The sequence below is a fragment of the Diadema antillarum genome, unplaced genomic scaffold (assembly GCF_040938485.1).
Source record: "Diadema antillarum isolate AM-2024a unplaced genomic scaffold, OU_Dant_1.0 seq00000546_RagTag, whole genome shotgun sequence".
Classification (NCBI taxonomy): Eukaryota; Metazoa; Echinodermata; class Echinoidea; order Diadematoida; family Diadematidae; genus Diadema; species Diadema antillarum.
The window spans coordinates 1064454-1088617 of record NW_027271492.1 but is presented as its reverse complement, the minus strand read 5'-3'; the positions used below and the strand labels follow the sequence as shown (position 1 = coordinate 1088617).

General features: G+C 38.8%; 1 protein-coding gene across 1 annotated transcript; it reads right to left on the bottom strand.

Moving 5' to 3' along the window:
- Nucleotides 1–1293: 1293 nt before the first annotated feature.
- On the bottom strand, nucleotides 1294–23228 carry LOC139734760 (uncharacterized). The gene is made up of 11 exons (XM_071645556.1): nucleotides 23182–23228; nucleotides 14390–14548; nucleotides 12441–12504; nucleotides 11664–11747; nucleotides 9811–9906; nucleotides 8028–8077; nucleotides 6240–7178; nucleotides 5500–6191; nucleotides 5093–5159; nucleotides 3366–3476; nucleotides 1294–1926 (listed from the first exon to the last, which is right to left on the bottom strand). The coding sequence occupies exons 1-11, from the start codon at nucleotides 23226–23228 to the stop codon at nucleotides 1773–1775; spliced, it is 2463 nt and encodes an 820-aa protein (XP_071501657.1). The 3' UTR covers nucleotides 1294–1772.
- Nucleotides 23229–24164: the final 936 nt, after the last annotated feature.

Sequence of the window (24164 nt, the reverse complement as noted above, 5' to 3'; positions counted from 1 at the left end):
CTCTTGGGAGGAGGTTGCATTCTCCACTATACTGCATCACACACTTCTTCAACATCAGACAATAATAAAGCTGACCTATTCCTATTTTTGTACATTTTGGCTCCTGCTTTTCGACAACACAGTATTCCGTGAACTTGAGATGTATGTAAAACAAATAACAAAGATAAAAATATATCCTGATCACTATAAATAAGACATCAAGACTCCAAAACAGGCAATGTGAGACTTTTAACAAAGGAAAAGCATTATATCACGGAAAGATGTGTTTTTTTTTTTTAAATACAGCATTCAAAATCCACACTGGTAGAAGAGCAATACCCAAGCAATTCCACAGCCACTGCTCCTGAAACGCATAGAGTACATTCTTGGAGCCGGTTGCAGAGCTCAGGGATGTGTAAATACAGCATCTTGTATTCCCTGTGGTGACGTGAGAGAACTTTTTTAATCAAAGTGATAACAAAGCAACTGCTATAAAAAAATAAAAAATAAAAAAAAATCAACATTTCCATTCCCATGACCCCCCACCTTCCCACACCATCCCTCGAGTTTCCACGAACGCATAAAATTCATCGCAAACAAATGAGAAATGCCCACAGCAACTTTGGTTAAGATTAAATTCTAAATTGGCAGTGAGCTTTTGAGACTTCCCATAACATGTTGCACCCCTCAACATGTCTACACAACAGACCCCAGAGCCACTTTAAATACTGCAGTTAGAAGTACCTATGTATACTACATGTACTGCATTGTAATGTTACTGAGAGTCCTTGTATACGTTATCACAACCATGATAGCTTCATCATAGAGCACATAAAAGGTCTTAAGTTTAGGGAGCACTGAGTAGCCCACATATTTTACAGTGCTTTTATTTTCGCAAAATTCAAGAGTTGATTGATCTTTGAGAAATGAACAACAAAACATGATAATGTCTCCCATTTAGAGAAATATATTACTGAAACACAAATACAATATGTCTGGTCTCCGAGGCGGAAATTGCTAACTTGCCCTATAAACAGGGATAATTCTCATATCGCTGCAGTTCTCAATCAAAAAGGTAACCATTCCTGCCGTTGTTTTACGGTTTCTGATTTGCTAAATATCATGCTCCAAAATTCATATCTGGCTTATTAAATACACTTGTCTCCCAATATTGATCTTCAAAGTAAGCAAAATGCCTACTTACCCCTTCCCCACCCCCCCCCCAAAAAAAAATACAAACAAAAAACAAAACACAAAACAAAACAAGTGAATAAAACCATGTTACAGTACAGTACAGACAAATTTCAAGTTGGAACAAAAACTTTTTTTACACACCATCACATACAGATGAACAATCGTTTCAAGTAATAGGTCACAAAGGGAGACCTAGAACTTTCTGTGATGCATCGCAATCCTGGCATAAAGTTGTCTAGACTCCTCAGGACAAACGTCACGCGTCCAAAGCCTACAAGGCAAGGAGGCGGGGAATGCACGGCCAATATTTACACCGCCACTTCGATCGTATATTTCAATGAGGGCTAAAGCAGAATGGACAATTTCAGCTCATTTCTGCTACACAGTGTGTCCTGCGATGCGGTTACCATGACAGCATGAACACACCTCCTAGCAAAGAGTACAGGCCAGGATGGGCTATCGAGGATACCAGGCACCTGTCCAAAGTCTTCTTTTTCTCTTCAGAGAACCCCATGTGCTTTCCTTCATCCACGCCACCATCGCTACTGGCAACAACATCATCTCTTTTTTCTTTCTTTTTTTTCTGAAGAAAGAAGGGTTCATCCCAGGGTGATGTCCACAGGCAGCTCAATGTCATTCAGAGTGTAGAAGTTGATGTCGGCGTTGTCGACCACGCCCCAAATGACCGGAATGGGGTCTGCCTTGATGAGTAGGTCAAGCTGGGCAGCCAGTTCTGGTACTGGATCCTCCTCACTAATAGGATCAAACAAAGACATTTAAACCATTTAAACCATTTAAATCAATACTCAATGTCTTCATGGTGACGTGATTGTATTTTCGGCATGATGAAAAGAACATACAGTTTGCCAACTGTGTATAGCAGCAGCATACAGAGAAAATTATCTTCTTTATCTTCTTTTTTGGCAGTGAAGTTAGAAAAAAAAATATGATGGAGCAATTTGGACTTAAAGGGAATGGCTAGTAACTGATCAGTGGGAATCAGTTGGAATGCTGGGGGGTGATTGTTCCAATCCTTGTGGGATTCATTAAAGAGTACATTATCTATTGTTGTGTGAAAATCATTTGCTTCAGAATGGTCTCATATTCAAGTAATGTGCAGTTTGCCTGTTAACGATCGCCCCGTCACTGTACAGGCATGCTAACCTGGAAACATTGAATTGCACATTACTTGAATATGAGACCATTCTGAAGCGAATAATTTTCACACAACAATACATATACAATGTACTCTTAAATGAAACCCACAAGGATTGGAACAATCATCCCCAGCATTTCTACTGATTCCCACTGATCATTTACTAGCCATCCCCTTTAAACCCAGTAGGTCTCACAATGGCATGTTTATTGTGGTTTGGCAAAACATATTGTAAATATAATCATTATCATTTCGAGTAAAATGTAATGCTTCATTTGAGGCCTTTGCTGTTCATATATAATTGTTTTTAGGTTGCAGAGTTTCAAATTCCTCTTTAATCCTACAACTATTTCCAGCTCTTTAATTTGGTGAACATTATACTGTTAGAAGCTCTCATTTCTCTCTAAAATTGATGAGGATGTTAATCCCCCCCCCCCAACTTTAGGCACGATAAATGAATTCTGCAAGTTCATCTTATTTTTCTAGAAAAAAAAAGACACAGAGTAAATTCAGAGTTGCCAATTTGATGATGAGATGGCATTTTCTGAAGCTTAATTCCTACAGGACTTGCAGAGTTAAAGGGACCCACAGTCACTCATCTCATCAAAGAATGAGTTTATCAGCCAAGTCACTCAAGAAGAAAACCTACACGTCAAACAGAAGATCTTTACAACAGATAGGCCCCCTAGTGTACAGTGCACTGTCATTGTAATGAAATCCTGTGTGCAGTTCGAGTACTTTTTCTCACAATGTCATAATAAGGTTTAATAAAGTTAAAAATATTAACCTTAGGGCAATAATTTGCTCTATTATAATGTGAATTTGTTGTATCTGAACTTTCAATGAGAGGCCACTGTATTGAAACTTCAGTTCTTCATTTTTAATAATCAAAGCATCAAGTGAAGAAGCATAAAAAAAAGAAACAACAACAAGATACATGCAAATGACTCCTTGGCAAAGTATGAATGCAGTGGCAGTGCTTTGACTTTCATTTTATTCTGTTGTGTTTTATATCAACTTGGTTTTATCTCCTTACCTGCAGACAACGACGCAGAAGTTGGGCTGGCCTGGATTGGTCTTCTTGTACTTCTTGTTTGGCATGAAGACATCAAAGGATATCTTGGAGTCTATCAGCGGTGGAGAGAATCTGTAGAAGGAGATCACATTTTGATCCACGTTGCTAGCCAGCGGGACACATGCACATGCACATGTGATTATTCAGGAAGGCCGGATATTCTCCAGTCATTCACATTCAGAGACAAAGTGAACCCCCCCCCCCCCCCCCCCCATTGTACTGGAGTCAATGACATTCTTACAGCAAGCATTGAGTGAATTCTAAAGATTGAATACTGGAAACCTCTTGAAGAAAGACAACAATGTGTTCCTGACCATTGTGCTTGGAGGAGTAGTTTAAATGAATAGCACATAATTCTCGAAGAAGCTTTTGAAGACAACTCAGAAAAAAAACATTCTGTAAAAGAGGATAATTTCGTGCTCTGCTTTTATAAAGTACGATGAAGTTTGTGTGTTTTCTATTCTGCTGAATCAAGACATTAAAAAAGTTGTACATATAACAGTAAAAATATTTGTGTGCATTTTCGCACTTCTGCATAAAAAATTCCATATTGCAAAAAACTCCAGTTTTACAGTTACTTGTCTCCAATAGATGAGCAAGATAATCTCAATTTCCCGGCCAATGAAAGACTCAACTAGAAATGTCACTAGGGCAATTGGTATGCAGAACAGGTCTTCAGAACATCTTACCAAAATGAGACAATGGTTTCACATGATTGGGAAATAATTACCATAAGAAAAACCAATTTTCATGAAAATGCTTTGAGAGAAGTTCATGAAAAAACCTTCAGGAATTGCAAGGGAAATGGTGAAATTTTAGTATTTGACCTTCACCTGTAACCTTTGATCTTATGAGTGTGTGCCCAAAACTTGATACACAAAGTTTCGTCCCCTTACACATACGTATGCCAAGTTTCATTTGCATACCTTATGTGGTGTTTAAATTACTCTGTTCACAAAATTGATTACGGACAGACGGAAGGACGGACAACCTGAAAACATAATGCATCCGGTGACATTTCATGGCAGAGGTGTAAAAACAAAAATGTAATACAATGGAATATCAAGGATGCCTCCATACATGCTATGCAATTCTTGCCAAACACATACCATCTGCTCAAGCGCTGTGACTTCATCCTGTAAATTCTTGCTTTTGTACCAATTCATACCGATGCATTCATCTTAGATCGGTTACTATGACATTGCTCGAGGTCGAATAAGTGAATACAAAGTTTTCACCTGAATACATGACATTTGAAGTCATTGAGTCAATCTTGACATTACATACATACATACAAACATACATACATACATACATTTACTTACTTGAAAATTTCAGAAAAAAAGGCCATACTTTGCACTTTGTTCATCTTTAAACCTACCTATTGGTTCTGTACTGCAGTAGTCATGCACTGACTGTGACATCACAATTTAATACACGAAACTCATTGAGAAAAATCTTTTCAAATTAACATCATATGACACCCCTTTGAGGTGACAAGGTGCTTTTTTTTCTAATGGAGGGGGAGCAAAAACTGACTTGCAAGTCAACAAAACAGAAAATTATAATCAGATGTAGCCCCAATAGCTAGGAATTTTTCATCAAAAACTCAAAGACTCCTACCCTGCAAACAGCAGTAGTAGTGTATTCCTTCTACACACATCTCATTCTCTGCTCATTAAACTCACCTGTGTCCAGAATGTTCACAGGTCAAGTTGGCCCCGTCGATGACCTGCAACTTGTTCAGCACATGGCCTGCAACAGGAAAAATGAAAGACAATGTCAATGAATGTATCACAAGCAAAATCACCCCACCCAATAAAAACAAACAAACAAACAAACGTCAATAACAACAAGGTGACACTTTATACACTAACTTGCATTTAGTAGGAGAGTAAGATATAGAAAAGGGATTGTTGTTTGTTTATGTGTGTGTGTGTTTCCGTTGCTGTTCTTGGGTTGTTGGTTTTTGTGTGTTAGTTCTTATTTTTCTTATTTTTCTTATTTTTTTTTTTATTTTTTATTTTTTTTGGGGGGGAGGGTGTTTTTTCCTTTTACAGACAAACTCTGAACACACAAGTAAAGCTCAACTAACCTGTGGATTTAGCATCAGAAGGCTTCACCAGAGGTTTGACATCGCCCTGCCAGAGATGTCCCACAGGTGAGTTGAGGAGCTCTGTCATATTCTTGTCTTCTTGCTGCTTCTTCTCCTTGTACTCCTTCCAGTTGTCCGGTTCCACAGACGCCTCTTTGGAGGGATTCTTTGAAGCCTGGTTTTTGTCTGGCATCTTGCAGTCACCAATCAGCTCCAAGACGTTGATGATCTTCTTCGACTTGGCAAGCAGCATTTTGTTGTTGTTGCAGAGTTTGGTGAGTTCTAATTGCTTGCCTTCGACAGTACTGAAGTCTTCGATGCAACGACTTTCTGCGATGCTGGCGGGTACCAGCTCCTTTGCTGGAAATGGAAGGAGAGAGGATTTCATGTTGGATGCAATGTCTGGCAGGGTGATCTTGTCAAAGTTCCAGTGAGGATACTCCAGATAGGCTTGCAGCTCCTGACTGTTATCCCCGACAGCTCCCTTTGGAGCTCCATGCAACATGGGAACCACCATGTCCAGGAACTCCTCCAAGTCTACAGACATGGAGGAGGCCGCGTCTGAGAGGCCAAGGTCGGATGAGGGGCTCTCGTTGGACTTGTCCTTTGGTGGCTTCATCCCCAACTTCCCTCCCTGCTTGCCATGCTTTTTACCCTTGCCCACTCTCTGATGAATCCAGGCTCCATCGGGGCTGGTCATCACGCCCTTTGGCCTGTCCAAGGATGGCATTGGACAAAGCTCAATGTCACTATGGGTGTCCTTACCACTGTCATCCTGAACGGTTTTGCTCTTCCTCTCAGTTCTGGTTGTCGCCAAGCACTGATCACCTCCAGAAGAATATGACGGCGGCTTTTTCCTTTCCAGGCTGCTATTGCTCTCAATGTCACTCATCTTCAGCCTCTTGTTTCGGTTGGAGCCTTCTTCACTGCTGCCGCCGAGCCTTTTTCTATGGAAGTCCAAAAGGCTTATGCTGGTTTCATCAAACGCTGATTCTTTACTCGCCTCTTTTTCTTCGGGATAGACCGGACCATCCGAGTACTCTGAACTTTCATCTGACTCTTCTTTTATAGCCTTGGCAATTTTTTCGCCGATATCAGCCATCTTAGGTTCAACAAATTCAGTGATTTTGCCTCCTTGCTCAGAGTTTTCAGCTGCGGCCTTCTCTCCCTTGGAGGCCTCTCCCGAGTCGTCTGAAATTTCTGCACTCACATCTCTGATGAATTTCATCAATTGTCCACCCGTCAGAGAATCTGACTTGTACGTTCCCGCTTGACTACTAGACTTCTGCTTCAGACCGGTCTGCCCTTTGTCCTCACTGCACATTTTGCCATACTTGGCGCTGGCACGGTGTACCTTCTGACGTGCCTTAATCACCCTCGACATCTCCCCCGCACTTCCCACCTCGGATGAGTCGCAACCAGACTGCACTACGCTGCCTCCACTGTTGTGCGTGTTGGCGTTGCTGTTCGTCGCTGACATCCGCCCGTCACGCCTCCGCGAGGTCTTGAGGGAGTCGGTGGACAGGCTGTTGAGGTTGAGGTCGCTGTCGGGCCAGATAGAGTTCATCGGCTCATCACCTATCTGCTGGAACCAGCCCTGGACCTTGTGGTAGGCCAGCTTTTGGGTGTGTCGGTACTGATGCATGCGCAGGCGGTACTCATAGTCTGTGATATCAGATCTGTTGAAAGGAGAGAAAAGCACGACTTGATCATGGTTCTACAAATCTCTATCATTATCATAACATTACTCACATAACAGGAGAACAAGATCTCAATGAAATAATAGACCATCTTTTGTGGAGGATGGACAGTCTGTTGCAAAGCACATTTATGTGACATCCCCAGCCTTGGTATGGGGTAACATGATGCATCTCATCGCATCTTCAGACCCACGTCGAAACTCTGTTTTTTCTCACAAGTCATCTTGTGCGTGACTTAAAAATTGCACTTGAGTGTGACGAAATGTCAATTTCACATGTATTTTGTTATTGTTATTGTTGTTGAATACTGTAAACGCCATATATTTCGCGAGCCTACATTTTTGCAAATTGGGAATTTCCAACGATTTCGCGAGTGGTTAAATTTGCGATCGTGGAGTCCTGTACTGAACAGAGAAATGTACACGCATACATCACATCCACATCGGGATCAGAGTCAATATTTTCGCGTGTCTTTAATTTCGTGAATAGCACCTGACTCGCAAAATTGGCGAAAATAAAAACCTCACGAAATATTCGGCGTATACAGTACTTACATTCAAACATGATTCAGTCATGAACAATGCTTGATTTTCATCCTTGTTGAAATACAAAACAAAAAAAAAGTTAACAGAAACATTCAAATAAGTTTTCTTAAACCTGTGAAACAGTAACACCTATCACCAGTAGAGCAAGTGTACGTATTGATTGAATGAAATTGCAAAATGCTACTGCGAGGCTATTCATTAAGAGCCAGGGAGGTGAAACATGTACTCCAACTCCACATTCTCAGTCAGTCTGGGGTTCCTGCCTAAAATTCAGATTACTCACTCTATGTGGCGGGTGGTGATGTAGCCTAAGCGCATCAGATGGCAGTACACCTGCAGAAACAAACAAACAGAAACAAAACAAAAACAGAAATAAATGAACCAAACTTGCCCACTCTATCAACATGGATAGACATGATTATCTATCATGCCATGAAGCCACTATGTTTGTGCAAACTCAAAACAGTGGGATGAGATAGAACTTTTCAGCCATGATTCAATCAACTACAGTGGTCTCTTTTTTTAGTTACATCAAAATTTCGTTCTAACCATACAAATGAATAATAAAAAACCAGAGCGGATAATGTTGCAGTCTGAACTTTTACTTTGTTGTATCTGGAATTTTGTTATAACGGAAGCGCATTGTACAGTCAGACCTCTGTCTAAATGGATTGCTCAAGACGGAAAAAAAGTCATCTCTTTTGTGACCTAGGGTTGAATCATCAGCAAATATACACAACATTTCATAGAATGGATGTATCATGTAAAACTCTCCCTATCACTAGTATGAATGTATGTTTTCTCAAAAGAGTAAAGTGCGACATCATAGCCATTCATTACCATGGAAACTGATTCTTAGCAACCTCACATAGCAGGAATATCTATGAATACAATGGTTGCTAACCATGCTCAAACAAACAAAAGACAGTGACATCAACACTTTGGTACTCTACTAGTATTGTAATGCTTGTTATAACCACACATTCATCAATTTCAGTCCTAAGCAGTTTTTGTGTTTCTGTATGTATTTGTACATGTATCTTCTCACTTTCTATAAACAATGTATAAAGTAATTACAATCTGGCAACTGTGGACACATTAACAGTGAATGGAGATTGGGTGTGATAAGATGTATATCATCAACAAAAAAATGCAGGTCAAAGGTTTCAGGTAAGTAGAGCAATTATAAGGTAAGACATGGCATTAATGAACTCAAAATGAAACTAGAAAAGTGCTCTGAGAGTGTAGACCTCCACCAAGCAGCTCATTTCCACCACTGATCTTATTCTTCCATAGAGATCACTGATTTCCATTCATAGATGCATGCTTAACATTGCCAAATTTCCCAATACAGAAGCCTTTTGTTATACATCATAAGCTTCCAGCTGCACGGCGCATCACCACACCACACACATGCAAACCTCAAATACTGTATGCGCAGCTTGAACTCTTGAAGTTCATTGACTCTATCTGCCAAAAGGTCAAAAATCCATAAAAATTCCCACATCACTACCAACATTTGATCATCTGTTCCCGGTTGCATAATCAACTTTTCTTGTAAGTTTCATCCAAAAATATGTTCACAACTTTTTGAGACATTTTGCAAAGGCAAACAAACAAACAAACAAACAAGCAAACAAACTAACCAACACCGATAAAAAACATAAACCTCCTTGGTGGAGGTGAAATAGATGGAAAAAGAACTGGTTTGATCAACATAGGGACCCTGGTCTCTTTCTTCAAATGTCAAAACGACTCTGGGCTAAGGCTAGTTAATAAAACACCTTCAAAGTAGAAACGCAAACGCAAACAGAAGCCTTACTATTAACATACATGTGTGTGTCGAGACAGGAGGAGGTTGTGCATATGTGTGTGTGCAGCTTGGTATGAAAAATCTAGCCTTCATCTTTTCTCAGGAACATTGAAACAGAGCCCATCAGTTTTGTGGCTAAATCATCCCCCTGTGGCTGTCATCTTTCATGAAACTTGCCAAACCCATGCAAGGCCTGCCAGAGACAGTAGCAACACGTTAGCTCCATGGTAGGAAGAACATCTCCTTTTCTTACCCTGTAATGTTCTTTGGACAAGTATGTTGGAATGAGAAGACTGTAGGCTCTCTGGATGGACATCGGGACACCACCATAGTGGAGCTCCATGGACCCCTGGCAACAGAAACAAGGAACGTGAGGGAGGAAGACAAATATGGGAAGGGAAGAAAAATGATGATGAAGGAGTAGGAGTAGAAGAAGGAGGAGGAGGAGGAGGAGGAGGAGAAGAAGAAGAAGAAGAAGAGGAAGAAGCAGAAGAAGAAGAAGAAGAAGAGGAAGAAGAAGAAGAGGAAGAAGAAGAAGAGGAAGAAGAAGAAGAAGAAGGAGAAGAAGGAGAAGAAGAAGAAGAGGAGGAGCAAGAAGAAGAAGAACAAGAAGGAGAACAAGAACAACAAGAAGAGGAAGAAGCAAAACAAGAAAAAGGAGGAGGAGAACAAGAAGAACAAGAACAAAAGAAGTACAAGTAGAAGAAGAAAGAAGAAGATAATTAAAGGACAAGTTCACCTTCATAAACATAAGGATTGAGAGAATGTAGCAATATTAGTAGAACACATCATTGAAAGTTTGAGGAAAATCGGACAATCCGTTCAAAAGTTATGAATTTTTGAAGTTTTTTTTCTGTAACCGCTGGATGAGAAGACTACTGCAGTGTGTGAATAACTTAGATGTCACATGCGTACAACAATGTAAGGAAAATATATAGAGAATTTCACAAAATGTCATCTTTTGAAAAAAAGTGCACATTCCCCCGACTCGTTACCAACAAATGTTGTGGGTAATATTATTCCCCCTCCCTTTAGAAAGAGGCAAGTCAAGAGCTCTTTTATTATGCGAAAAAAGTGAAAATATGTTGAATTTTCTTTACATTTTCTTTATACTGTTGTACGCATATGACTCACAAGCTGTAGTAGTCTCCTCATCCAGCGGTTCCAACACAAAAATTTTAAAAATTCATAACTTTTGCATCGATTGTCCAATTTTCCTCAAACTTTCACTGATGTGTTCTACTAATACTGTTGCATTCTCTCAATCCTTATGTTTATGAAGGTGAACTTGTCCTTTAAGAAAAGGAAGAAGAAAGGAAGAAGAGGAGTATACGGACATACCTCTTACACTGGTTTTAGTGAGCAAGTAGTACAAAAATCAGTGCTTAAATCTTGGCAAGTTTGTGTGTGATGAGTCACTAAGATTAGGAATGATACTACTCTTTCAATGCATTGTGAGGAAAATATTGACTCCAAATTGCAACAATCCATCTTATTTGAATTAGTCTACCTCCTATGAAAGAAAAGATCAAACTGTGCAAATGTGGACATCAAAGATTTCAATCAACAAACATGCAAAAATTGAATTCTTCACCCTTCCTTCATTTCCTTTATGATTCACCATGCCAGGTTGAAAATCTGTCCTTTTTACTATAAACCTACTAGTACCAAACTCTGCCCCTTGAGATCTATAACAAATCAAACTGACCATATATTGTTTGACAACTTTTGATACATTGGTATGTATCTTCCAGTGTACCAGTGTAAACAGTCCACTTACAATGTCCCTACTGCCTCATTGCATAGCATGTAATCTAAATTTTGTTGTAAGTCATCCTGAAAATGATATGGTATGGTTTATGCATTTTTATGAAATGGTTCACCTGTAACTTTCAAAAGTGTATGGTGTATACTAATGAGAATGACCCTCCGTTTGAGGCATTGAAAAAGAAGTCGTCATCAACACCCACGCTAACAGTGTTCATTGTATGCCTTCTTCCAGCACTAAGCAGAATGAAGACACAGGATGTCATAAGACTTTTCCCGAAGTCTGTAAGTGCAAACGTGTGTATTTTCGTCTCTGAATGCCAGCATTTTTCAGCTTACCACTTCTAGGAGAAAGAGCCCTTCCTCTGGATACAAGTATTTCTGACCCTGTAACATGTATCCCATCGTGTGCCAGAATTTGCCCTAGAAACAAAGAACAAAAACAACAAATCCAAGGGAATGATATACAATGAGGGTGCAAGAAATGAGCTTGAACAAAACTCTAAATTTCATGCATCAGAGCAGTAAAACTTTTTAAGTTAAGAATTAAAGTTTTAAAAGTTTTAAAAAGATGAAACAGTTGGACTTAGTTGACAATGTCAAGAGCACTTCAGGGTCGCCTCATGGAAACAGCAAAGAAAAATGACATAATACTGCCTGATTAGAAATACTCTTTTGCTTTCTCTTCTGGGTGATCACAATGGAACATTTCCTGAATATTTGTGGTGTAAATTCTCCTTCTACAGTTATAGATGGTTTGTGATAGATGACCTTTCGCAAAATCACAAGGCAACTGACTGCTTTGGAGCTAAATTAAGAAGCAACTGCAAGTGCTTTTTTCCCTTTCTTATTCTTTCTTTATATCCTTTTTGGAATATCAACACTGCATACATGTGTATTTCATCACAACAAGCCATCATTTTCAACTCTTGACATTCACGTTCACGATGGCCCTCATTAACAACTAGTGAGTAATGCATGGTCATCCAGAATTGGTGTTATTTCTGCCTTTTCTGGCAAACAAGGATGGCAGATCTCTGCTTTGACTCCCAAAGTTCAAAATGCAACATGACGACACACAGACCAGTCAAACAGATTTTGAAAATTGATACAAACCTTGTGACTTTTCACCACAACTAACTCCTTATCTGGCTCCCACACACCCATAGACAGGCTGCCACTAAAACATGAAAAAAGACAAATACAAATAAAACTTAACACTCATTTGACAAAACCTGAAGAACAAAAATTTTAAAGGCATAATTTACTATTTGCAGATGAAACAAAACCCCCGCATTAGTGCTTCAAAATAGTTCTAAAATGTGAGTTAGGGATAGAAACACCCAATGTAAAAATTTTAATCAGTATAATCAATGTTAAGTATTTTTAGATATACAAAATGTGAACAATGGTTATAATAAAAATGTTTCCAGACTAAACCGTCTACAGTTATGGTTTATTGAGAAAAAGTGATATCTAATTACATCTTAGGCTTTCTTGTAATTTTTTATATGGATGGATGTTTTGTGACACAACTGAACAACACATATGCATCAAATGTGATATCTTGAACATTTTTTAAAATCACTGCTCCCAATGGTAAACAGTACCTTTAAGAAACAATATCTATTGTTTTGGACAAAAAAAAAGGTACCATGAAAATGTGACTCACTCTGATGGGTACACAAGATACCTCAAGAAGTATGAGACTGTCTTTATCATGACAGCAGCAAAATGAATCACAAACTCTGCCTTGACATTTCACTGTAACAGGACTTTCCCAATGTCATGAATTAGCCAGTTGTACTTATCATCTATGACTTTTGCTATCATAAAGAGGCCAATTCCCCCCTCCCCCTTGTGTTGGTTGTCTCAGGATGTTTCCTGTGGACATGTATGTGAACAGTCTTCCAGGGGAGAGCAAACTTGTCCTCTTCCTTAACTCCTCAAAATATCACTCAAACGACATCATACGATGACATTTAGTATCAAAATAGCAAGTGTCCTGTTCTATTCAGCAATGTTTAATTTGTGATCAAATCATGTTCAGTTACTTCAGAGAGCATGTAATGTTGTCAAGTGACTTAGGGGTTGGCCGAATAAGGAATAACAGTTCAATCAATTCTGCCACAAGTGATACCTTTAGGATAAAAACAAGACATCTTTTTTCAATGAGGGATAGAGATATTTATTGTCAGAGTCAAGATTAGACATATGCCACTCCAGAAGTCTCCTCAAAAAAAAAAAAAAAAAAAAAAAAAAAGGAACATTGAAAAGGCTTGCATAAAAGGGATTGTGCTTTCAAGTTGAAAAGTGCCAATTGGACCAAGATTACAAATCTGGAAGATTACTGTATGGCAAGAATTTTGTGAGTACAGTATTTGGTGAATTGGAACTTGCAAGGAAACTTTGCAAGTTGTTGAATCAGCATTTAGGATTCACAGTGATGGTATGAGACACAAGTAGCTTCCACTTTTAGGACGAATGGTAGTGATTTCCCATCTTGGAGATGATATACAGCTGTAGCTCATTTATGCTATATGATGCAATAATTTCATGGGTTAGTTAACTCACAAAATTTACACAAATTAATATGGTACAGAATCTACCATATATGCCTTAAAGATGCATGGACTGGAGATGTGCAGTAAAATAGATAAATTCAGAATTGATCTTTGACTTTTTGAGGGTGTTCACAGAGGGTGCAAGAAATTTGCATTGCTATGCGACCCTCTGATCAAAGCAAACAATTTGTGGGGATATTGATGGGTTTAGTTTAAGAAAAGGCAACAAATGCTGAACCACTTATTGAGATATAGTGGTTTGCAGAAACTAAAAAGTTACACTGCAAAGGTTAATAGAATTACCCCTTCATTAAAAAAAAAAAAAAAAATGACATTCGAGGAGTTTGGAATACAGATAACAAACATACAGTAACTTCAGATCTCTCTGGAATACTGGGCACCAATTGTGAAGACAGGACAGAAATTTGCTGAAGACTTGTTCTCCCTTGAAAGCCTATCCCATGAAACAAGAATGTTTCATTTAGTGAGGTGGTCTCTCACATTTTGGCGATCCTGGGAGTCTTGATGAGATTCTGTCGCTGCTCCCTCCGGCGCTCCGCCATCTCCTCCTGACGCCTGCTGCCATCAGGGTGGGACTCCTTGGGACCCCGGGGCGGAATCACCATCTTGTTCTGATGGAGTTCAACCAGATCCTTTGCACTAGATGGGGGAGGGGACAATATTAGATATGGAAATTTGTGAAGATTATTTTTTTTTTTTTCTGATATGTGACCTTAATATAATGGCTATACAACAAAACAAATGATATAGATATAATTCATGCAAGTATGCAAGTAATTCATGCAAATATACTGTGGCTCAATTTTCCATTTGTGTTTCCATCTTAACCCGATGAGGACGGTTTGATTTTGCTACAACACGCATTTCCCATAGACACTTGCCCGAGTATACTCGGGACTCGTCCTCAACAGGTTAACAAGAAGTAGATATTTCCCACAAATCATTCTTCCCATGGATATAAAAGCAATGGTACATGTACCATCTGAAATCAAAAATGTATAATGTTTCATCCAAGGAATTACATGTTTACTTTCTTACCATTTAAATGCAAATCTACTAATATCACAGACATTGCTGTAAAATGAGGTTTGCACATGGTTTCAAATGGAAGTACCAGGAAGGTGGGGGTTTTTTTAGCTTTCCTTGAGATTGTTCCACTATTCTAATATCATAAACTGTTGAGGAGGTCTATCTAGAGAGGGTCGCTCATTCTATTCATGATCACTTTCAACAATTTTAACATTTTCAAATATTCCACCTATTTTCAGAGTGTTCCACTACAGTTTCTGCATCGAACACTGAATCCAAATAAAACACACATGTTTACAAGTTAAGCTCAACTGATTCTTTTCCTATCCTTTATCCTATCAAAAACACCACTCTTTCAGGAAATTTTTATCATCCAAATGTTGTCAGTTGGGAAGTCTAATAGGGACATGCTACTCCCAATACACGAATAATCATATTGTATATATATATGTATATGCATTTACATGTGTAATATAAGCCACAAGTTCCAAGATCATGCAACAGGATTCAACTGTTGGCAAAAGGGGGACCACTGAATAACTCCTTGCTTCTCAAAAAGAAAGTGAATGTTGTCATTTCACACCAGATATAATCCCAGCCATTAAAGGGACTGTACAGTACTGGTTGAGGTAGGGATTCATGTTTTGAACATTCCTAAGTGAGAAAATGAAAAGCCTCCTATGTATGAAATATGAAAGAGCATGTAATCTTAAGAAGGATTCAGCGTTTATTTGATGAAAATTGGTTTTCAAATGGCTGAGATATCCAAAAAAAGTGCTACAAGCATGTAATAATAAAAGGCGACATGCCCCAACTTTATTAGTATCTCTTTGTTTCACCTTGTTTTTGGATATCTCAGCCATTTCAAAACCGATTTTCATCGAATAAACTTTTGATACCCCTTAGAATTGCATGCTCTTTGACATCTCATAGAGTGGTTTCTGAATATCTCACAAAACGTTAAAAGCTAAATCTTCACCTCGACCAGAACTGTACACAACCTTTAAACTAGCTCACAAGGTCCCTTCATCACCCTTGCAATGTTGTCTTCTGCATTGTTGGTGATATAAAAAAAAAGAGCAAATTATCATAATATACTCTTTTTTTATATCACCAACAATGCAGAAGACAGCATTGCAAGGGTGATGAAGGGACCTATGATTATTATACAATTATGCACACAATGAAGTCAGGGACCCATCTCACTACACTTTGTATAATGCAGTTGTACACATATCAACTATACAATATCAAATGGAAATGTTTTACCAAAAAGGAGGGAAGTGGAGAGATAAGAAAATTATACAAAGACGAAAGAATTGTGATTAGTGTAAAAGTTACAGGAAACTCACATAAGTTTGTTTTTTTTTCTCTCTCTCTCTCTCTGCTGTTTCTCACTAACCAAGACTATGAAAAATAACAATTGTATCTCAGGAACATTTTTTTTCATCCATTTAACTATACAGTATAGATATGATACAAATTCCTTCTATAATATACTAAGCTTTTTTTTTGTCATCAATGTACATACTGTACAGCTTTGTAGCAAGCAGGATGAAACAATAATACATGTAATATATAAAAGTAAATGATCAGTAATGACATCATTTATCAGTACATGACCAGAATTGCAGAGCAGTAAGGATCATTCATCCTTGATCTGAGATTTTTATTATCAAACAAATATCTTATTATTTTATGATGGCTTGTATGCATTCAGATTCACTGGCAACTGCTTTCTCACAGTTTGTCTGATTTGGCTCAATAAACCTTCGGTGTTAATGTACCTTTGTATCCATGTCAGCCCACTAAAACTGCACAAAGATCACAGGAAATACTTTAAGATAGAATATTTCCTATTACTTGTGTAAAATTGAAACAGATCATCTATCAGAAGACAGAAAGCGTTGATATCAATATTGACTTTCATGTCATCGCTCAAAACAGCTCTCTCTCTCAGCGAGTGATCACGATGAACACTAAATACACTACCTACACAATATGAAACTTTAGTTAGCCAGCTAATATATGTGATGTCCACTCTTTCTACTAACCTGTGGCTAGAAATCAATACTATATAATCTAAGACAAGTTAAATGAAGTCGGTTGAGAACTGCAGTTCCTACAAAAAATGTATAGCACACACAAACAGACACTGAGACAGAGGAAGACACATGGTCAATTCCAGCGTAACGGACATGACATTCAGACCACTTTTTTGTAATTCAAACCATCACACAGTGAAATTGGGAGTCTCCAAAAGATTCTAATTGAGTTTATCAGACACATTTCAGTATATGTAACGTACACAGAAAATTTCGTGGAAATATATCAAGTGGTTTTTGAGAAATTGCATTTTTTGCAAGCGTAACGGACATGACACTAAATGGACAAAGCATTTTGATCTACTTACCATTATGAAAATTCCTGTGAATTTTTGGATAAGATGCAGCTGGTTTTGGTCTTGATTAGATCTTTGGGTCATGCTTTACTCATAAAGTCCTAATTTAGACTAGTTTTACTGTTCATTCTTTTTCAGTAGTTTAAAATATTGCGTAACGGACATGACACTTCGAGTGTAACGGACATGACAGTTTTGTCCGCTTTTTTTACGCTAAGAGAATTTTTTTATTACAAGGTTTAGCAGATATTCAGTTGTTGGCATAGTAAGGTTAGTACATAGGGATACACATCATAACTGCAATCGTGTAATATTTCTTATATTCATATCATTTTAGGGGGGTTAGTCTTTTTATATATTTACAAAACAAACAAATATAAAACAAATTCGCTCCTGCACCAGCTAGCAACAATTAGTGACAAATTTCTAGTTACTACCACCCACCATAGCAAAACAGGACATATTACTATCTTATACTATGGCTATTTTTTTTCGTAGTGGCATAACATTTGATACTTAGTATTATACACTAGCGTAACGGACATGACACCCTTGTAAAGTGAACCATATTTTCACTTCTTTGTTTCAAAATAAAGAGATTAAAATAACTGAACACTGCTAACTACATTATGTTCTTGAACAAAACATCAAAAAGTCCTTTTGTTGCAGGTTTCAGTGATCTAACAGCTACTCTAAAGCACATGGAGTACAATGCCCAGAGTACCACAAAATGGCATGTAAGTACAACACAAGACCATGTCTCCATATCTGCGGATAGGCAAAGAAAACAGAACGAACCAGATCTGTATGAAATAAAAAGTTTGAATACAACATCATTGAAATGCACCCAGGCAACATTTATGCAATGAAACAGGACCACAAAACTGTTTGCTACCATTATCAAATTGTAGTGTGATCATCTGAAAGAAATATTAAGGTATGTATAACTCATTTCTGCAAAGTTCTTTCATTTGGCATTAATGTCATCCTTGGAGTAGAATCATCCTCTGCTATCCAATCTTGGATAGACTATTGTAAAAACTTCCACTGCTAGTACCAGTACTTTATCATTGTCAACAAATGCTTTCTTTTCTTGGCTAGAAGTGAATGAACAAGCCCCTTTTTTCTGAGAATTTTCATAACATATAATCTATTTCCATGTACAATGTAGTGGTCACGTGGGCAACAAAGTATTTCTTGTTTTCTTCACGGCAAATTCAACTCGTACAAATTGTATAATCAACTAATATTGCTTGCTCAGGCACTTCTTGAGGCTTGCCAGAGTGGTGTACTGGTTAATTCTCACCAGCGTGTGAGTTGGACTTTTTGAAATACTGGATGTTTTCCCTACCAACTGGTTTAACTGATTATACAGTGTACCTTTCAGTGGATAAACATCTTCTCATAGCATCTCAAAATTGTGCTTTAGGTACGATGCTGTGTGCTGTCATATGCCGGTATATCCCTTGGCATAGAGGTACATCTGGTTTAGTTGTATTGATGAAATGGATCTAGGCAGCATTCAGACCGACTTTCTCTGACGATAGAGCTACATGTACTTTCAACACGCTTTTTAATAAAGCAAACAATTCCATTTTCAGCCCTCTTGGCAAGTGATATCTCATTAAAGTGCCACTGAAGGTGTGGATTTATAGAGTCGGAGAGATGAGAGAGGTACACGTACATGTGGTATAGATGCAGTATAAACTTTTTGTTTTAATTATGAGGCAACACCATCATTGAAGACATTGATGCTGGTGACATTTGGATTCTTTGTTGCTGTATCATCAGTGATCATGCTCATTGAATGCACAAGGATCCATTTGTGCAGGAGTTCCTGGCTGTTGTGTTGACTCCATGGTGGATACGTGTTAAATGTGGTCTACAATGTACTTATATGTAGAAAGTGCTCATTTTAAGTATTAAAGGGAAGGCCTACAGTGAAAACTCCATTGTCTAAATACTTCTTGGAATGACAGCTACTGTTTATCAGTCAGGATTACAAGAGGTGGGAATGGATCAAACCGGTGTAACAGGGTAGCAAGGTCATCTAAAATCAACAGTCTTCTAGTGGCAGAAAGCAAAGTATGCTTGTTTTTGTTTTATGGAGTGATGTGCAGACTTAATTATTTACTCAAGTATAGAAATGTCCTACTATCCTCAAGCAATTAAAACTAATCACCACCCTGTTTCACTGGGCCACAGTGTTATTTCTGCCACTTGTCTAATTTGAGGTGTCATGTCCGTTACGCAAAGTGTCATGTCCGTTACGCCATTTTCAGGAAAACTAGAAGTGGTATACAAAAGTGGTTTCCACACATGCAAGGGGATTCAATCCTAACATAGAAAATGAATTTGCAGCAACTTTACACTAATTTCCTCTTGGCTATGAAAACTTATAGTAAAAAACGTAACGGACATGACGCTTCAAATGTTATAGAAATCACACAACTTTGAGGATCGATGGGTCAAGAACTGATGAATGCTAAGGAAGTTGGTTGTGATTTTCCATTGATGATATACACTGGACTATGATTTAATAGCTGAATAAGGCCTCTAGGACATACATCTGGCCTTCTTTAGAGACAGGAACACTAAACTCTCTAAAAATAGCCAAATTTTTGTGTCATTGCAATACATCATACAGTATTTTCATTGACTGAGAAAAATACCGAATTTTGTAATGACAAAGATGCGACTTGTGAAAAATGAAAATATATAAGTTACTTTTTTAGAATATTTGAGAACTAAAGTGAAACTCAAAACTTCATTTTTTCACTAAAGTGAACATTTCTCATGGAATTGCCCACATGTACAATGCACAAGTACAAACTGTACATGCGCGCATTTCTCAAACAACCTCTTTCAACTTCGTCATTCAACTTTATCTGAAAGATACAACTAATGTAAGTCATGTAATATCAGGTAGATGGCTACCTGCGATACGTCGCTCACAAAGAGCACGTCGACCTGCATGATGCCAGGAAAGCTGGCATCGAGATCAATGCTGCCAACAACCAATTCGGTTCAAATTTAAATGAGAGATTGAAAATACAGCATTATTATCCACACTCCATCAAGTACAGTATTTCCTAGTGTGTGTTTGGTGCAATATGATGGATATGATAACATTGCCTTGGCTTAGACAGAAAATCTGTCTGTCTGGAGGAATCTTGTAAAATTTGTTTGACTTTGACAAGAGGGATTCAATGAAGCCAGATATTTTCACTATTCTCTGTGGAACATATCCCTGACAATATCTAGAGTAGACTGATCGTTCAGACAGACCAGGGAGGTGTGAGAGAGACAGAGTCTCCGCGGAACATACTACATGTACATTGTATATCCTCGACCATATCTAGACTGATCTTTCGGTCAAGTCTACGCTTAGAGTTAGAAAAATTTGTCTGTCCGGAGGAGATTTATGACATGTTTTACTCTCTTACAGTCATCCTCCTGCGGGGTTTCAAAAGCCAGATCATGAAGTCTCGGTGGAACATACAGGGTATATATCCCTGACGATAAAATACACTGTACTTTTTCAGTCAAGTCTATAGCCATATAGGCTACGCTTGTTGAAGGTTCTAGACACTTACAAACAATTCATGTATGTAGGATCTAGATATCATGCCAGTTTTTCAAACAAACTCAACATGGCTGTACATACTTCAGTGTTATCACTCTGATCAGGATTATGCCCATACATGTTATTGTGTGTGGACAGAAAAATCCACCTGTCTGGAGGAGGTTTTTTTTTCCGTCATTTTTTTACTTAAGAAATACTTTTACGGGAGATACAACTTGTACCATGAAGCCAGACATACCCCGCGTTCACATTAGTCCCTGCTACGCGGGGACAGCCACAAGAGATCTTATCTTTTTATGACCGACCGTCCACACTGCTATCTCATCTGTCCCTGAGCTGTGGGGGCATTTGGGGCTTGGGGCGAGCTCTGCCACTTGCAACCAGGCATAGCGCATTCGCACATTTGATGACAACAGCTGGACGCTATCAATTTTGCCCCAAGGTCACTTTCCCCTCCAAATCTTGTCCCCGTACCCGACTTGCTTCGCGGGGACGAGGGGACAAGTCCCAGCGAGCATTCACATTATGGTTTTTGAGGAGAAAGTCCCGCAGCGTGGGACTTTCCCCGCATCACAGGGACTAATGTGAACGCGGGGATAGTCTCCAAAGAACATATCCTTGACAACAAGATACATGTACAGACTGATCTTTCGGTCAAGCTCGTATAACTGTAGATTTTAATAGTACATGTAGCAGTACTCCGTAGAAGCAAATGAAAAAACACATTTGAGCCCATTACACTCACAGGGTGACAGCATAATCTGCCAATCACTTGGGGTTTAGTACAGTGTATAGCCCCACCAAACGCCGTGCTAGCGCACGGCGTCTGACGGTATGTGATACACCAATCTACTAAACCCCTCGAACACGGCCACACAGCAACAGAACTGTTGAAAATTTCTAAATTCTTATCATAAATTTTACAAATCACTCATGTGAATTGAGATGCTTAGACTATGAGCATGGTATATCAGTCCATAGTAATCCCTCGCGCAACATACACTGAGCAAAAATGCTGTGATCATTGCTGGGTGAGTCAAAATACAGTAAATCTTTCCCAGCTTTGAACAATGCAAATTGCGCTGCTAGAGTTTGTACGCCCGAACGGTTGACAGCACCCCCTTTGCCCATTATTTGGCAGTGCTGCGCCGACATTTCGAATCATTTCTGCGATCTCTACAATTTCGGCAGTGTATACGATTAAAAAAGGCTTCCTTTTCGGTAAGTTGCAATATCTGTATGTCACTATCGATAGCTACAGACGGTACATGTAGCTAAATAGATAAAGTTTTCATCTTCTTCTTCTTCTTCTTCTTCTGATTAAGTCTGCCTCCTTCAATAGACTGAAGATTCTTGCAGACTGGAGCTATTTACATTATAATACAATTTATTTACAGATATTTACAAGCACATAGAATATATGACGAAACTAATTAGCCACTGTGATCAACCGTTAGATGGTTTCGAAATGATCCCACAGATGGCGCTGAAACAATTCATGTACATCATGAATTCATGAATTCATCTCATGTACTGTACATGTAGTCTCAGTAACAAATATGGTGCAGTAATTCAAAATAGTATCGGCGCCCCGGAATTATAAGATTACGTAACGTAGTGTCCACACGGTACAGCCCTATCGCGACTTTAATACACTTGTGTGTACAGCGACAGGGCTGTGTATAGTTACATGTAGGTTTAGTATAGCCCCGGAGACTTCGTGCGGCGGCTGTCGCAGTTAGGTTTAGTAAATTTTATAGAATTTAAGAAAATGACATCAAAGACATTTTGTTTAAATTGATAATATTGTGACACATAACATGAGCACTTCTCGAGACTATGCAGGAATTATAGTAGAGTCTATTACTACATTTACAATGTATAAAAACAAAAACAAATGGTTAAAAAAATAGAAAATGGTAGATCAGCCCAGCCCTCACTCAGGCTCATTCATGTCAACACTACCACTGCCTTCCACTGCCCACGCAGATCCCGTATCGCTGTGGTGTCTAAGTCTAAAAAAAACTCTTTTTAACGTGCTAGAAATGAGTATTCCACAAAATGTAAATTGTAATGACATGATGTCTAACATTATCACAAGTTAGGTTGTGAAAAGCTATTTTTTCTCAATTTAACAGGGATTGCTGTCGTCAACACTCGCAACATACAGTTGTATTTATGTCATACAAAACAAACTTTGTACGTCTAAACGTGTCATCATGCATCATCAGGAATCGAAAGACAAAACCTACTCACCTCAGCACGAAGTCTTCCCGTCTCAACGGTACTTTTTCGGTGTCCATGTCGGTAATTCGTGTGTCCATTTACCTTTTGTTTTTATTATAGGACATTGCATTGGGTACGAAAACTGTTTACGCAGACGGATGTCTCAATCACCCAAGGCTGAAGTTGATCATTCAAAGACGATCAGAAATGTCCATGTCTCGAAGTCATACTCTTTCTGCAACTAGCGACAGTTCTTGTTTCCGATTTTCTCCATTACCGGGTATGAGTTCCGCTGTAAACGTAAAATGTCGACACTAAACGTGACCGAGGCGAGGCCCGTCCGAGCATACACACACTCCGCAGTGTGGATCACTCACGTTCACGTCACGTATGCGCGGAATACACATTGCACAATAGCTGCTGGTAAAAGCGATATCGCGGTGGATTGATTGTCACACGGCGATGCACGTGCTGCATGCCGGGCTTGTGCTTTCGCAGGGTCGGGTCAGAATGTATCTATTCTAATGTGACAAAAGGCGGTATGTATCGAAATAAGCAATTGATTTGCGTCATCAGATTTAGCAAGAGCCGAAATGTGGAAATAGAAATCGCAGTTTGTATCATTTATGTTTTCTGACCAGTGAAAAGGGCTTATTTCACGTAAACATCGATGCAAGTAATATCGAGTCTGTGAAAAGGGGGAGTCCGGATTGTTGGCTTTCTTGCACGACAAAGGCATTTCACCCCACCCCCACCCCACCCTCCGCGCCGCACTCAGGATTATGGCCTCGCGAGCTGCATGCGAGCTGCACACCCTCCATAGTCTAGATTCTGTGCCTATTTACGTCGTAGTAGAAGAACACGCACAAAATGTCGTGGGTTAGATATTCCATGGTTACCTTATTCACACAATTCCTACTGACGTACTCAGACCTGTGCATCAATATTATTATTGATCGATGTGATGTATTATAACGTGATCCGATATATTTTGGCATTGAAATAAGCAAACA